This window comes from Rhamphochromis sp. 'chilingali' (assembly GCF_963969265.1).
Source record: "Rhamphochromis sp. 'chilingali' genome assembly, chromosome: 4".
Taxonomy (NCBI): Eukaryota; Metazoa; Chordata; class Actinopteri; order Cichliformes; family Cichlidae; genus Rhamphochromis; species Rhamphochromis sp. 'chilingali'.
Window position 1 is genome coordinate 44,773,114 of NC_137948.1, and position 16,649 is coordinate 44,789,762.

A 16,649-nucleotide genomic window follows, 5' to 3' on the forward strand; every position below is an offset into this window, starting at 1 on the left:
GGGCAGGCTGAGTGACTGTTCCGCAGCAAACGCGATCAAAGGTGTGTATGATTTTACATTAAGTTTGCATTTTTCAAACATTACATGTTTCTAATTTTTCAGAAAGACACAATAAGCTATCCAAACAGTGACATTCCGGAAATGTGCAGTATTTACTTATTACACTTAAATGTAGCGTAAGCTGCTTCCTGTTGGAGAAGAACTACAGAGTGGCTCTAGTTTTTTTCTTCGTAGCTTCCATGGGAGTAGACGAGGCGGAGGTGCCGGTGGATGCGGTGGGTAAGCGGGTGTCCTGCGGCGGGGAGCGGGCCACAGTGCGCTACTTTGGACCTGTACCCCCCACAGCAGGTAGGACCCGGGTTGTACCTCTTACCTCATCACGCATGGATGAACATCATAAACCGCGAACACATAGAGCCAGTCAGTATGACAGAAAGACTTTGATCATGAAATGTTTGCTACGAGCATCATACTGACTGCAGGCCTATTGTTGTTCCTAGAGTATTTAAAAGTAGAATGGGAGGCAGAGCCTTCAGTTTTCAGGCCCCTCTTCTGTGGAACCAGCTTCCAGTTTGGATTCAGGAGACAGACACTATCTCTACTTTCAAGATTAGGCTTCAAACTTTCCTTTTTGCTAAAGCATATAGTTAGGGCTGGACCAGGTGACCCTGGATCCTCCCTTAGTTATGCTGCGATAGACGTAGGCTGCCGGGGATTCCCATGTTATCAGGTCACTCCTCCAGTTAATCGTTAGTAATTATTACACGATTATATCACTGTAGGTCTGTCTCCAATAGTCTTTTCTTCACCACCACCAGTTGCAGCAGATTACAGCCTGGTTGTGTCGGAGGTTTCTTCCTGTTAAAAGGGAGTTTTTCTTCCAAATGTCGCCAAGTGCTTGCTCATAGGGGTCATAGGGCCCAGCTGCCTCACATTTGTCATTTAACATATTGATCAAACTTATATTTTGATTAAGAATAAATATGATTGACTTTTAGCAACAGTGTACCGAGACAAAGCCTGTGTCATTTCAAAGCCAACAGACTGGACGCAGAGAGGGAGGAAAGCTGGGAGGGGGCGGGGCTTTTTCCTGTCCCCCTCTCTCGATACATGTCCAGTCCGAGTACACGGATGAAATCACACCAATGAAGCAGATTTAACCACATGCTTGCATCACTGCATTGCCATTAGTATAGCTGTGTGTTTGTTTTGTGGTTTGTAGGTCTGTGGCTGGGTGTGGAGTGGGACAACCCCGACAGAGGCAAACATGACGGCAGCCACGAGGGAGTGCAGTATTTCACGTGCAGGTAAAGTGCTCAAGCGTGCTTTGCCTGCACGCCTCCTGTGAGATAATTACTTTATAAAGTCTTCTGTGAAAATGTCCTGATACGTTCCCTTTGTTCTCAGACACCCCACAGGAGGCTCCTTCGTCCGTCCGGCAAAGGTGAGCTTTGGAGTGGACTATCTGACCGCCGTGCGACAGGAGTACAAGATCGACTCAGAGGAGGTGCTGAGTGAGGAGATCTCCATCTCCAAGAAGAAGCTCAAGTGGGGGAACATCAAGGAGCGTGGGTACGATGCTGTGTGGTCAGGAGAAGAGCGTCACACAGCTGTGCTATTAGAGCAAAATATCATAAGGATGTTATCAGCTTCAGTTCTGTCGCCTGGTAGTTGTTGGTAGCATCCACCTGCAGTAATGCATGTGTTATGACGATCAGCTGAGCTGCAGAGTCAGTGCTGATGAAGCGAGGAGGAAGATGAAAGTCACCTGAGACACAGCTCACACGTCTAAGGTTTTATATAGTCAGACATCATAAAATCATCAGGTCTCATAACTAAGTAAACACAGCCTGAGATGAACAGCAGCACCGAGTCATTACTGTGTGAATCCAGCCTCTGGGGTTCGTTTGGTCTGTGTCTCAGGATGTGTTTCGTCACAGTCTGTGAGCTGTTCCCACAGTCAGATCCAAGACATCAGTTACATGTGTGTCCACTCAGAAACAGTCACAGCCTTTGTGTTCACAGTTTTCACTCCTGTTATAAACCTGCACACTTTGTATTGTGTGTCTGTGTGTGTGCAGTTTTGAGAGCCTTCCCTCAGTGCTGCTGAGCCGCTCTGACGTGAGCTGGTCTGGTGCTGATGGGGAAATCAGGACCACAACTCCCAGTATCCTTCTACAGACGGTGCTGGATGCTTTACTGGCACTCAGGATGTGTGAGCTTCACAAAGCGTTCCCATTTCTCAGAGTCTGTCAGGTTGTGATTGCGAGCAGTGTGGATGCGACACCTTAACCATGCTGATCAGATGTGGAGTGGCTGGACCTGACTGGGACTCTGATGTCGTGCTGGGAGGATGTGGCCACCATCAGCCAGCAGCTGGACAGACTGGAAGGACTGCAGCTCAGGTGTGGGTGTGTGGGACGCTTTGTTTGGCCTCGCTTTCCTTCCACTCAACATTGTGTTGTGTTTCTGTCTTCAGTTACAACAGACTCCGTTTGCCCCCTGACCCCTCGGCTCTACGCCACGCTTTCTCAGCCCTCAAAGTCGTCGTGCTCAACGGCTGCCAGCTCACCTGGCCACAGGTACGCAGCGCTGTGGCACTTATATTTACTTTTGTGTTTCAGCTCCGGGGTAACATTCACATCAAACATCAAACTAACTTAAAGTCTAAAGAAAGGAGAATTTAAAGCGTTCCCTCTTTTTCTGTTCTCTACCACTCACATTGCTGCGTTCAGTCATTTTCTTTCTGTCATGTTTCTTCTCCTCTTCCCGCTGAACCTGCTTCTGGCTCGAGTCTCTTCCTCTTCAAAGGGAGTTCTTCCTCCCCGCTGAGGCCAGATTCTCGTGGGTCGTCCGTTCTCATCATGGACAGTGTTGGGTCTTGAGATGATGAACTGCTTCTGTTTAAATGAAATCTCTTTTCCGCCTCTGATCTTGCTTTCCTCTCAGATTCTGGAATGCGCTCCCATGTGGCCACAGCTGGAGGACCTGTGTGTGGAAGAAAACAGCATCACAGAGCTGCAGAGGTAACACTTTATCATCATCATCATCTTCTGTGTGCCCTGCCTTTAGATGTGTGTGTTTTCACTCAAAGCTGCCTGAAACCAGCTGTGCTGTGTCTGTTTACAGGCCTGAGGGACTGCTGCAGTCGCTGAAGAGTCTGAGCTTGTCCAGTAATCCTTTGGTGCAGGACAGCGTGCTCAGTTTATCTGCTCTGCCCAGGTACAGTACAAAGTGTCAGCCACGTGTCGATGTAACGTGCTGCACGTGCTTGTGTCCAGTGTGAGTTCATCCATGCAGACACGTTTGCAGCTCCACTGTCAGTTAACCTGATGCTGAGCAGCATGCGTGCGTTTCTCTGACTGCGTGTGAGGACTGCTCCGTCCTGCAGCAGCACGAGTGGGAAACATGCCATTTATTTTCTGTAACATTTAAATATCATAGAAAATGTTTCAGGTTCTCTCACTGAGTCGGGTCATGTCTGTACATGTGTGCTGCGCTCAGCTGTGAACCCTGTCCGGCTGCTCTGTTTCTAGACTGCCATCCTCAGCCCTTCTGTTGAACTGCAGTCCTCTGTATATTTAGCTAGCTAGCTCTAGCTCATGTTAGAGCAGCATCTTGTCAAAATATATGGAAACAGCTGTGTTGCTAGGCAACCCAGCGGCCACAGCAGGGATTTTACCCCGCCTCCTGCAGCTCTAGGTGGAAGTGGTGATCCCACACACCCCAAAAACCAGTACTTGATCTGATTTTAGGAGGGATTTTTACGGCGTTTGCACCATAGTCACAGTTTTCTGTTTGTTGTTTAATAAAAGCAGCTGGAGTGAGTCTGGTGTGTTTCTCGTGGCAGGCTGGAGCAGCTGAATTTATCCAAGACCGGACTGTCTGTCATTCAGTTTGAAGATGCTGCCCCCGGTAACGACACAGTTTCCAGCCTAACAGCATCTGTTGTCCTTTTGTGCGTGTAGAACAGCTTTCTGTGCGACTGCAAACGTGTCGGTGACAGTCTCTGCTCTGCAGGGTCTCACACAGCCGCGTATGCAGCACTGAAGAACCTCAACCTGGACCACAACAGCATCACTGAGGTCAGTGTGTTCCTGCACCAGCACACGGCTGCGGGTGGTTAACCAGAACTGTGACCGACGTTTCACTGGAACACAAACATCTGCAACATTGTTCTGTGGTTACAAAACTAACAAACATCAAACATGCCAGAAATAACTTTAGCTTCAGTTTAGTGAAACGTGTTGCCATAGAAACGGTCAACAGCTGCGACTGTGTCTGTTTGTGTTGTTGTAACTGTTGTTACACTGGTGTAAGTGTACTTCTGTAGACTGGAGTGAAGCCAGTCTGGAAGCTGTCTAACACTGCAGTGCTGTGGGCGAAGGCTGCACTGTGACACACAGCAGCAGCTCCAGACTGCGTGTTTCATGCAGTCACTGTTACATCCAGCGTGGGTGCTGAGGCTGTCTCCACGTTACGCCGGCTCGGTCGTGTCATTTTTGTTCTTCTGTCCAGCTTCGTGATTGGACGTTATTTAAAATAAACTCTACGCCAGTTTAAAGGAAGTGTTTCTCTCTTTCTCACTTAGTGGTTTGTGGCGAACGAGCTGGCCAAACTTCCCAGTTTGGTCCGGCTTTCTTGCCGTGGCAACAAGCTGGTGAGCAGGGATGGAAACCCGAAAACAGCCAATCAGATGCTGATCGCTAAACTGGGACAGCTGGTTGTGCTGAACAGCTGCGAGGTGAGCTCGATTGTGAGGACTCTGCCGATGCTTTGGAAACGTGCGGACGCTGTGTCCTGACACGTCTTCAGATTGCTGTGTGACAGATTAGAGCGCCGCAGAGCCCCGCCTCTTGTGTATGAGTTCTGGGCATCATGTCGGTGCTGTCCTGTGCTCAAGCTGCTGGGCTTTCCTTCAGATTCACGCTGACGACAGGAGGGGAGCGGAGCTCGACTATATCAAGATGTTTGGAGAGGAGTGGCTAAAGGCGGGTGGGCGGAGTCAGCCCAGCCCTCAGTTCATCTGTGAACACCCTCGTTATCAGGCCCTCATCAGCAGTAAGTCAGGCTGTGGGGTCAGATGACCTGAGACAGCTCCAGCTTTATTATTACTGACATGGTCTCAGTCACTAACTCCATGTTCCTGTTCCTCAGAGTATGGTGCTCCTGAGGAAGGCGAGCTGAGGAAGCCGGAGCCTTTTGCCCTGAAAAATCAGCTGTTAAGTAAGTCCCGCCCCTTTCTGCTGTCTGAGTGGCTCCACGAATGAACGTGAATCAAAGACATTTTCATTGTCCTTCCTTCATCAGAGATTACCTTTGTGTTTCCGGACGATGCTAACCGCAAACCACTGGAGAAGAAACTTCCAGGTACGAGCTCAAAGCCTCGACTCTCATTAGATTATCAGCGCTCTCATCTGTCTGTGGAGCTCTGCACATAAACAGTGGCATGTGTTTCTGTACTGTAGCCTCCATGGTTGTGCAGAAGGTGAAGGGCCTGCTGTACAGGCTGCTCAAGGTCCCTGCAGCAGATCTGAGGCTCACCTACACCAGCCCCAAGGTAGCACACTCAGTAAAGGCAGGAGCCCCGTGGCCTTCACAGAGAGCAGCACACACGTTCAGTCTGAACATGCCACTGTGGGACAGTAAAATGTTCTTGCTCTTATAGATGGTGGGGACAGAGTTCGAGATCGACAGTGACCTGAAAACACTGCAGTTTTACTCCATAGAGGATGGAGACCAGGTGCTGGTGCGCTGGTCCTGACCCAGTCCAGGTCTTGAAGACCCACAGGAGGAACAGAGGAGAGACCTGTTGAAATGAGATGGAGACTCACATGAGCTGCTTCTGTGCACAGCTGCACGCCACTGGATTTGTTGATGCCTCATTTCAAACATGGCAGACACGTTTTATTTTTGTTGTGGTTCCTCTGACGCTGCATCGTCCTCAGAGGAGGTGAGCATTACAGGCAGAGATGCAGACTGAACCATGAAGTGTTAGTGTCTGGTCTGTAAATGGAAACAGCAAAGCGATGCTGAGAAATCAGAGGAAAAACACTGAGTGGAGTGTTTCAGTCAGGCTCAGTGTCAGCTGGTAATAAACCACCATGGTGCAGATCGTTATTAGTGTGAATGCTGATTAAACATTGACAGCACTGAGACTCTGTTTTTATTCTGCTCTCTCTCAGCACCGTTCATCCTCCTCTGTGGGACGTGTTTATAGTTTATTTATTTATATAGCACATTTAATTACAACAGGAACTTCGACCAAAGCGCTGTGCAAGAATACAACATACCAAGGTAACTTATACTATTGATAGCAAACACCAAATATGAATTAACAAATAACTCTCATGCTGTATTAAAAGCCAGCAAATAAAAATGTGTTTTAAGATAAGATTTAAAACGACTGACAGTAGGAGCCTGTCTGATGTGTAGGGGCAAATTATTCCACAGCTTAGGCGCTACGACTGCAAATGCTCGATCGCCTCTGTGAACCAGCCTCGACCTTGGTACGGCTAAAAGCAAAAGATCACTTGATCTAAGAGATCTAAGGGGGGTCAGACAAACAGCCGGGAGCCTGTCCATTCAGGGCTTTGTAAGTCAACAGTAACATTTTAAAGTAAATTCTGAAGTGGACATAAAGCCAATGAAGAGAAGCGAGCACTGGGGAAATGTGTTCACATCTTTTGGTACGTGTCAGAAGACGAGCTGCAGCATTCTGGACCAACTGCAGCCTTGGGTCTGGCTAACTCCAGCATATAAGGAGTTACAATAGTCCAGCTGGGATATAATGAAAGCATCAATCGCCCGTTCAAAGTTTTTAAAAGATAAAAATGATGTCACCTTGGATAAAAGCCTCAGTTTGAGGAAAGACCGCTGTACGACTGAGCTAATCTGTTTTTCAAAGGTGAACTTGCTGTCAAATATAGCCCCCAAATTTTTGATAAAAGGCTCAAGACTGTGCAGGTTAAAATGGGAGGTGCTGGGATTGCCGCTCGGTCCAAAAAGATCACTTCAGTTTTGTTCTCACTGAAGTTAAGGAAGTTAGAGGCCATCCGGAATGTAACTTCACCGAGACACTGAAGTAAGGGTTCTAGTGAGGCCGCACTGTTTCCCTTCAGCTGAAGATAGATCTGAATGCCATCAGCATATGAATGAACAAATGTTATATTTTCTAAAAATGTGCTTGTGTTTTTGGCATTTCTAACTTAGAGGTTTTTTAAATATTCTACTTTATTCAGCATAAATGTATAATGTATCTAAGCGGGGAGACTCTTCACTTCTACTGGTTCCACATACATTCACCTACAGACAGCACTCAGCCTCTAAAACCCTGGATTCATCTTCAGCAGACGGGTGGGTGCTGCTGGAGTCAGCTGATGACTTTTAGATTCATCTTCTCTGATTGGATGATCAGAGCTGACACCCGTCTGTAGTGGATCCTCCCACATGTTATCAAAGCCCTATCTATTTTACTGTTCGTATGATGCCAGTTCTGCCCTTTCTCTGTCTCACACACACAGAGACATATTCAGCTACTTTCCACCTGTGAACTTCAGCATTCAACAGTCCTGCACACACTCTCTGTGTTTCAGTTCACACCAAAGGTTTGGTTGTTGACATGTTCAAGTTCAAGGTTCTTTATTTGTCACATGCATAATTATACAAGTATAACACACAGTGAAATGTAGCCTGACACGCTCCTCGACATGTGCAAAAAAATTGGGGGGGAGGGGGTGTAGAGGAAGAACATCATATATATCTATATCTATCTATCTATATATCTATAGATATATCTATATCTCTATATCTCTATATCTCTATATCTCTATCTCTATATCTCTATATCTCTATATCTCTATATCTATATCTATATATATATATATATATCTATATATCTATATATATATATATATATATATATATATATATATATATATATATATATATATGTAGTACATACATTGGGTGAATGTGCAGTAGTAGCAGCAAGCAGGTTAATCCTGTACATTAATATGAATAGACATCTGACTATTTTACAGGATAGACAATTATATATATATATATATATATATATATATATATATATATATATATATATATATATATGTATGTATATATAGCACAAATGAACCAGCTGCTAGTTAACGAGAGACACCCGGAATGGCTAACCGAAGGCCGGACGGTCCTGATCCCCAAGGACCCCAAGAAGGGACCGGTCCCCTCCAACTACCGACCAATAACCTGCCTCAGTACTACATGGAAGCTCCTGTCAGGCATCATATCGGCTAAGATGAACAGGCACATGGGTCAATACATGAGCGGGACACAGAAAGGAATTGGTAAGAATACCAGAGGCGCAAAACACCAGCTACTGGTAGACAGAACAGTCAGCCGAGACTGCAAGACCAGACTGACCAACCTGTGCACTGCCTGGATTGATTACAAGAAGGCCTATGACTCAATGCCCCACAGCTGGATACTGGAATGCCTAGAATTGTACAAGATCAATGGGACCCTAAGAGCCTTCATCAGGAACTCAATGGGGATGTGGCGTACAACACTAGAGGCCAACTCCAAGCCCATAGCACAAGTCACCATCAAGTGCGGGATCTACCAAGGAGATGCTCTGTCCCCACTGCTGTTCTGCATAGGCCTGAACCCCCTCAGTGAGATCATTAACAAGACTGGCTACGGATACCGACTACGGAACGGCGCAGTTGTCAGCCACCTCCTGTACATGGATGACATCAAGCTGTATGCCAAGAGTGAACGAGACATCGATTCACTGATCCACACTACCAGGCTATGCAGCAATGACATTGGAATGTCGTTCGGACTGGAGAAGTGTAGCCGGATGGTAACAAAGAGAGGGAAGGTAGTCAGAACTGAGGGGATTGAACTACCAGAAGGCAACATTGCAGACATAGAGGACAGTTACAAGTACTTGGGGATCCCGGAGGCGAATGGGAACCATGAAGAGGCCGCTAGAAAAGCTGCAACCACCAAGTACCTGCAGAGGGTCAGGCAAGTCCTGAGGAGTCAGCTGAATGGTAAGAACAAGATCCGGGCCATCAACACGTACGCCCTGCCCGTGATCAGGTACCCTGCTGGGGTAATAGGCTGGCCAAAGGAGGAGATAGAAGCCACTGACATAAAGACAAGAAAGCTCCTTACCACACAGCAAAATCGCCAGTGTTAAATTGACACCGTGAGTGTTAAATTTAACACTAGAAAAGTGTCTATATGTGTCCACTCTTTTGAGTGTTAAATTAACACTTTTCAAAGTGTTATATTTTTAACAATGACCTAGTGTTATTCTAACACTGTACAGAGTTAAAGATTAACACTGACTAACACTGACCAGTGTCAACAATATTCTACACTGGTGTTAAGTGTTAAAAAGTAACACCAAATAGTGTTGGTAGTACTTTACACTAGCCCTGGTGTTTAAAAATTTAACACTGAATAGTGTTGATTGTCTAACACTAACACTAGTGTCAGGCAAATCATCAATACTAGCCAGATTACAATAAACTCCCATTAATCTCTGATATCTCTACTGCTACAATTAATTAAAATGTATTCACAGCTACAGACACTCTACCCATTAAAAGAAACAACAGGACAGTGTTCAAAATACTCTGTATTCAAACAGCAGATACACCACAAATAAACAGCGCATAAATATATACAAAACTAGAATATTGGACAATCTACATTTTGTCATTAGTGTCATTTGAAAATAGCCCATTGTAAGGTCTATAATACACCACATTATCTACACAGATCAGTGCAACAGCATCCAGTTTATCCTCAATAACAAATGCATTTAAGTGACCATTGATCATTTCTTCGGTCTCCATATTACTTAGAGCATGCACAAGCAGCTTTAAGTACATCAAAACACACACAGGAAAACATGCTCTACAGCAGGGGTGCCCAATCCCGGTCCTCGAGAGCTACCGTCCTGCAGCTTTTAGATGCATCCCTACTCCAACACAGCTGAATCAAATGGTTTGATTACCTCTTCAGCATGCCATCGTGTTTGGCAAAGGCCTGATAACAAGCCATTCATTTGATTCAGCTGTGTTGGAGTAGGGATGCATCTAAAAGCTGCAGGATAGTAGCTCTCGAGGACTGGGATTGGGCAGCCCTGCTCTACAGGTTCAACTATTTTCCATTTTTGCTCAAAATGTCTCATCCTTTTAGATTCTGTTAAGATATGAGAATGGGTTTTCAAGCTGATCAAAACATTCAACTTTTCCGAGGTTTCTCTTGATGACAAACATTCAACAACAGATTGTTTTGCATGTGCAATGACGCATGTCATTAACACTTTCCTCCAATGAACCAACTAAACACTGCACAGTACTTTCAGAACTCCTGAGGATTGTAGTTGAGAAATAACAGTCCTATACATGTCCTGTCACAAGATGAGCCACATTTACAGGCTGTGAAACAAAGGTTCTATCATAAGGTGCAGGCTCAAAATAAAAATTACTGATGACCTCTGAGTCAACAAAGTCTCCACGTGCTTTGAAGAGGTGTTGCTTGTAAAAGATAAATTAATATCTAGGCTGTCCAAAGCTCAAAAGTAAAAACGTTGCTGGAACTTGACATGTCTAAATAACACTGAGCAACTTGTGTGGTGTATCTTGCAAAAGTAACACAAGAACAGTCAAAGTACTGTATAGTCGATGTCTTTAGACTGTACTGTGAAGAATTCTTGCTCTGATTTCCCTGACCCGAGGACTCTCCTTCACGCTGCCAACATCAATGCCATACACGGTGGTCTGGATGAATGTGTAGAAGTTGTGCAATGCTTCGTCATAGGACACGGCAAATACAAAATGTGCCTTGAAAAGCTCGTCAAAAGCTGCAACTCCCGTCTGCGTCACACAGGGAATGACCTTTTGATCTAGGACAATGTAGAAAGTCTGGATGATGTTCTTTCTTTCTCCAACACACAGGAGGAATGGCTGAGTGGGGCCAGCCTTAAGAAAAGTCTCCATGCTACCTCCCACCTGAGGGAGTGAAAGAAACCAAATGATTCACATTAAACAAAATTGGTAATCGGATGTTGAGTGGCAGTGCTGCCTAAAATTAAGACAATATTAAATATATTAATTATATTATTATATAAATATTAAAATGTTTTACTTCGGGCCCACAGTTATTTTTGTTCCAATGTGTAATTTTAGGTTTAATGGTAACAATAATGTGCCGGCGTTGCAACACCAAGCCTATCTGGCATAGATATATCTGCTGCACAGTGGAACTCCTTGCCCTCTTAAAACATCTGATAATCTTTTCTCATCAAAAGAGAAAGCTACTTTAACACATTTCTAAAAAATCATAACTTCATGAATTTCATTAGGTGGTGAGCAGCATCTGATGTGCTAATCTTTGAAGACTTCCTTCCCTTAGATGTTGGAGGTAACAAGTGAAGCAGCAAAAGAATGGCAGCCAACTCGCAGTCCCAAACTACAGAATAGGAATTAGGATAATCGCAATTACTGTCATTTTAAGGTCCACAGCAGTCATTTTGTCAATGTTATTCAGTTTTGGATAACTGATAATTTTTCAAATAAAGCAGTTTTCCAATGTCTTCAGTATGGTATGAAAATTCATTTCAAGACACTTAAAATCTTCTGGCCACCAAGTGACGTAAATATTGAGTCATAACAATACTAACATTAAGTAACTTTTTTTTGTCAAACTTTAAATGCCATTAAAGTTTGTTTGTAAATTCCTTTTCATACCATACTGAAATGAACAGAAACTCAACGTAATTTATAAAATCGACAGCTGTATTCCAATTTGTTGTAAAGGTGCCAAAACATGTTTTGATTTAATAGTATGGTCCACCTAATATATTGTGCTGTGGGAATTGTGAAAATGCTGTAAAAACATGTGAAGTCTACCATCTCCAACTTACCACCCTCATCAGAGTCCCCCTGTGCAGAGACAAGCAGGTCATCCAATTCTGTACTCTGAGACAGATTTTTGCAATCTTTGATGATTCTTGGCTTGAAGAATGTTGGCCACTTTGCAAGGAATTTACCAGACACTTCCTCCCCAAACAGCATTGTGAAGTCTTGGTCAATCTGAAACACAAAATGTGACAATAGAAAGAACGCATTAACGAGCAAACAAACAAAGGAACCACACAGCTGTCAGTCAATCAGTTTATGCCTTACCAAGCCAGGTGTATCCAGAAATCTTGGGAAAAGGTCCAGGACAGAAGAAGCTGTGGCTGGATCTTGAATCACTTTTTGCCTATGTTGAAATGTCACCTTCATTTTCTCTTTGACAACTTTCATATCAGTCGAGTGCCTCATCACTGACATAGCTTCCTTGCATTCATCACCCGACAACTGTCTCGCATTTGTTGCGAAGTTGCGAAGAGTCTTGGGGCTGTCTTGAAAAGCTGACTTTGATTTCTTCATCTCTTCAGTAGAGTTGCGCTGCACAGTTTTCAATCTCCATGCCAGGTAACCAGAACCACTCTGGTGATCATAGAAATGTTCCTGCCGAATTAAGAGCAAGAGAGATATTTATTCAATATTGATTACCTGCTACTCTGTTTGTAGCAAGTGAAGAAAACTCCTGACTGGTGGGATTGTTCAGTGCTACATGTCAAAAAGCCAGATATGGCATCATGCATTAGAGGTCTATTTAAATCAATTGTTACACAATGACATTTTTTTACATTTATTTATTTTGGGTCCATTAGGGAATAACTTGATAAACTGCCTGAATGACAGACTGACCTGAATTAGTCTTATCATATGATTTCTTTAACCACTCCATCAGAAAAGCCAACAACAAAATACTTTCACAGACCACTGACTGTCATATCTGCAGGTGTAGGCATTTATCACGTAAACCACAATCAAAAAAGTCTTAATTGCATAAAAACTGGGTCACAGACCCAGGACTATGACACTGACAGCATGTATGCATCATAACATCATAACTTACATAACCATTCTTTGAATCTGGGTCCTTCAAGTTTGGGAACAAGGTTGTAATCCCAAGTGCATACATAATGCGGACACTTACTGGTGGGATCCTCCTAAAAGGCAGATACAGAGAACACGAAAACTATCAATTATTTACCCCAACACAGATTCAAGTTCAATTATAAAATGTCAGCAACAAGAACAACATGTATCCAGGTGTATGATTTGAACTACCCAAACTACCTATCATCTGTAAATCATGACTGACCACATCACACACCTGACAGGTCTTTAAGAATAATGAAAATGAAGACTTGGATTATGCTCCACATGGACTATGACAATTTGATGCAGACATTTTCCTAATGTTTTGCTGTTGTCAACCATCCCTGTTAAGAAGCACTATATTCAGAAACTACAATAATGACAATGGAAAATAACATCACTCCATAACAAATTGTGACTTTCTTTTGAAACATTATCAATATGGGGTTAGCAACTAATGAAAACTATGATTGATTTGATTTAACTTAACAATGACTTCATGACATATAGAAGAATCTATTTAAGTGGTGCAATAATGGTAAACAACTAAAATTGCAGACAAAAAAAACAAAACAAAGATTTTTCTTAATGTTTACATCACTTACCCATGACTCTCTACCATGTCTGCCACAAGGATGTTCACCATCCTTCTTCTTGTAGTATCAGAGAGGCAGTTTGTTTTCTCATATTCCTTAAATACTTGATCACCATCTGGCTTTGAATACAAGGCTGCTCTGATGATCTGAAATAACAATTGCAAGAAATTCATAGAAAGCACCTACCAGGTGGGTATAAAAATTATCAGCATCAACTGCTATAGCCTTTGCATTAATCACTACATCTTATTTAATCATGAGAGGGACCATTGTTTTGTTTTTATAATTTTTTTAATAATATTTTTAAAGATATTGAGTATTGGTACAAATGAACAGGTAATTGGCAATCTTAAGTTACAACATATCATATCCTGAAGATTACTTACATTTCTTGCAGTGTTGCTGTCAGGAGGTCCTTCAATTAACTGTCTTTTCCGAGCTTTGGTAGATTCGAGTATTATTGTTGTGTCTGAACCTGATGATGATCCTCCTGATGCAGGTGACGGTGACAACTCTAATGAAGATGTGTGATCTGAAGAAGACCCTGCAACACTGTTGTCTAACAATACAGACAGCCTCATAGATTTAAACATGATTACACCAACTATAAATTAGTAAATTTAACAACGCATTTTTAAATGAAACATACGGCTTAAACTTCTTACCACTGCATTCTTCAGTGAAGACACTGAAAGACACCTGAGATGACTTCAAAAGTTCATCAAATATGTCCGAATCCACTTCCACTCCCGCAGAATCCATCAGGACCAAATTGGTAGAACCTGGCAAACTGAATTTCACCAGCACTAAAAAAGAAACAATCAATAAAGTTCTATATGAATTTATAATTCATAAATCCGTGAATCACAGTTTTACTTTGACAATATTTATAAATTCTTTATTCATTCAATTACTAAAAGAATTCATTTAAATTAGCAATCAATGTAGTGAAGTAAACTTACAGTATTTGCCCTTGGTCTGCAGTGAAGGCTTTGAGTAAAGTACAAGTAAATCAAAACAATACTTACATGAATAGTATATGAATAAATTTACTTAGTTACTTTTAATCACTACACTCAAATTACCTCCTTGCAAAAATTCGGAGTAATTGTAGGCATCGTCTGTCTTTGGTACCCTGACCCATTTGCTCATTCCCTTAAACTCGACAGGAACCAGCATATCGCCACCTTCCAAGAGTAGAACAAAACTGCATAACTGCACTGCAATACAGTAGTCTCTTGATTATCGCGGGGGTTAGTAGAAACCATATTTCTTTTTTATTATTTTTATATACTTTAAGCCATAAAAACTCTCCCTGCACTCTAACAAACCCTAATATAAAGAGGCAGAAAAATGCTCATTTTACCATGAAAAAAAACAATCTAAAAAAAGAAAAATGCCTTATTGTCACAGAAATGCATAACATATGAAATTACCATAATTAACAAGATGTAGGGGGCATACTCTAGTGTAAAAATCTTTCCATCTATACATACTCTCAGGGTAGCCTTAAGCATCCTAGTTCACCTAAGCCAGTGTCTCAAACTTCAATGAGCTATGGGCCACTGCCATCTCATTGGAGGGCCACTTTAGTGTTCAAGTAGTACAAAAAAAAAAATACAAAGAAACCACCCACAAATATTTCCCAAAATGCAGTTCCTCGTTAGTTTTTAAAATTTCAAATATTGTATAAGAAGGCAAAACCGCAAACTTGAACGCATTTTTCTCACTCCAAACTAACCGAAGCCTAGCTCCGCGGCTCTGAACCGTGGTTAAAAAAAAAAAAAAAAAAACCTGGCTAATACGTCGGGTCCCGCGTCGGGCTCGTGGCCGCTAACTAGCTTTACTGTCAGCGAACACAGTGTACACTCGAGTATAAACAGCTTACTTACAACTGGGCTCGTCAGCCAGTCTTTTTGGCTGCAGTGGTTATTATATCTACATGCTTTCATCTTCCGTTTCTCGCGGGTAGCAACTCATACTTTCTCCCTCCCTCGCACTCAAACCGGGAGGGAGGGGGGAGTCCCACACGGGGCCGCGGGTTTGAGACCCCTGAACTAAGGATTTAGCAAGTTTAATTTGAAAATAAATAAAAGGCGTTTAGTAAAAACTGTGACATATATTAACAAGTAATATTCGTTATAGTCTGCCAACAGCCAGATTATGCTAAATGAATGCTAGGAAAGTAACTGGTACTTTGCAGTTTTAGCTAGCAGTAGCCCAGCTTAACAAAAAACAGTTAAAATTCAAATATGACACTTAAAGATAATGTATTTTGATACAAATACTATTGTTTTTACTAGTTATCATGTTACTTGTTCTAACATCAATCTAAAACTTAATATTTGACCGAATAAAACTTACCGCAGCAGCAAGAAAAAATGGCGACCGAAGATTCTGAAATGCGAAGCTCCACAGGAAATGAAGGCGTGGTCTAATTTAACACCCACAGTGTTAAAATGCAGTAACGACTAAAATCCACACTTACACTTTTCAGGAATCAACTCCCGATGTGTTATTTTAACTCGATTAAGTGTTGAACTAACTCGGAACTCTGTTGAAATCTACTAACACTGAAAAATCAACACTGGCATTTTTGCTGTGCATGCATGGAGGGTTTCACCCCAAGTCCAGCACCCTGAGGCTGTACGCTAAGCGGAAGGAAGGGGGCCGGGGACTGGTGAGTGTCAGCACCACAGTCCAGGATGAGACAACGAACATCCAAGAATACATTGGGAAGATGGCCCCAACTGACCGAGTGCTCAGTGAATACCTCAGGCAGCAGAAACCCAAGAAAGAGGAGGGAGACGAGGAACCATCATGGAAGGACAGGCCCCTGCACGGTATGTACCACCGGCAGATAGAGGAGGTGGCTGATATCCAGAAATCCTACCAGTGGCTGGACAAAGCTGGACTGAAAGACAGCACAGAGGCACTAATCATGGCAGCACAAGAACAAGCTCTGAGTACAAGATCCATAGAGGCTGGGGTCTATCACACCAGGCAAGACCCCAGGTGCAGGCTGTGTAAAGATGCCCCA

General features: G+C 43.0%; 2 protein-coding genes across 2 annotated transcripts; one reads left to right on the forward strand and one right to left on the reverse strand.

Moving 5' to 3' along the window:
- The first annotated feature begins 5 nt into the window (after positions 1-5).
- Positions 6-6,303, forward strand: tbce (tubulin folding cofactor E). The gene is made up of 17 exons (XM_080879472.1): positions 6-41; positions 235-348; positions 1,223-1,307; positions 1,408-1,572; positions 2,082-2,167; positions 2,306-2,405; positions 2,480-2,582; positions 2,950-3,026; positions 3,130-3,222; positions 3,851-3,915; positions 4,021-4,085; positions 4,592-4,744; positions 4,923-5,061; positions 5,158-5,226; positions 5,311-5,370; positions 5,469-5,560; positions 5,669-6,303. Exons 2-17 carry the CDS (start codon positions 240-242, stop codon positions 5,762-5,764), a joined length of 1,557 nt encoding a protein of 518 aa, XP_080735598.1. The 5' UTR covers positions 6-41; positions 235-239; the 3' UTR covers positions 5,765-6,303.
- A 3,244-nt stretch (positions 6,304-9,547) lies between these two features.
- On the reverse strand, positions 9,548-16,130 carry LOC308396032 (uncharacterized protein). The gene is made up of 9 exons (XM_080881091.1): positions 15,974-16,130; positions 14,695-14,796; positions 14,275-14,415; positions 13,996-14,168; positions 13,619-13,755; positions 12,988-13,081; positions 12,204-12,533; positions 11,942-12,110; positions 9,548-11,027 (listed from the first exon to the last, which is right to left on the reverse strand). Exons 2-9 carry the CDS (start codon positions 14,786-14,788, stop codon positions 11,017-11,019), a joined length of 1,149 nt encoding a protein of 382 aa, XP_080737217.1. The 5' UTR covers positions 14,789-14,796; positions 15,974-16,130; the 3' UTR covers positions 9,548-11,016.
- Positions 16,131-16,649: the final 519 nt, after the last annotated feature.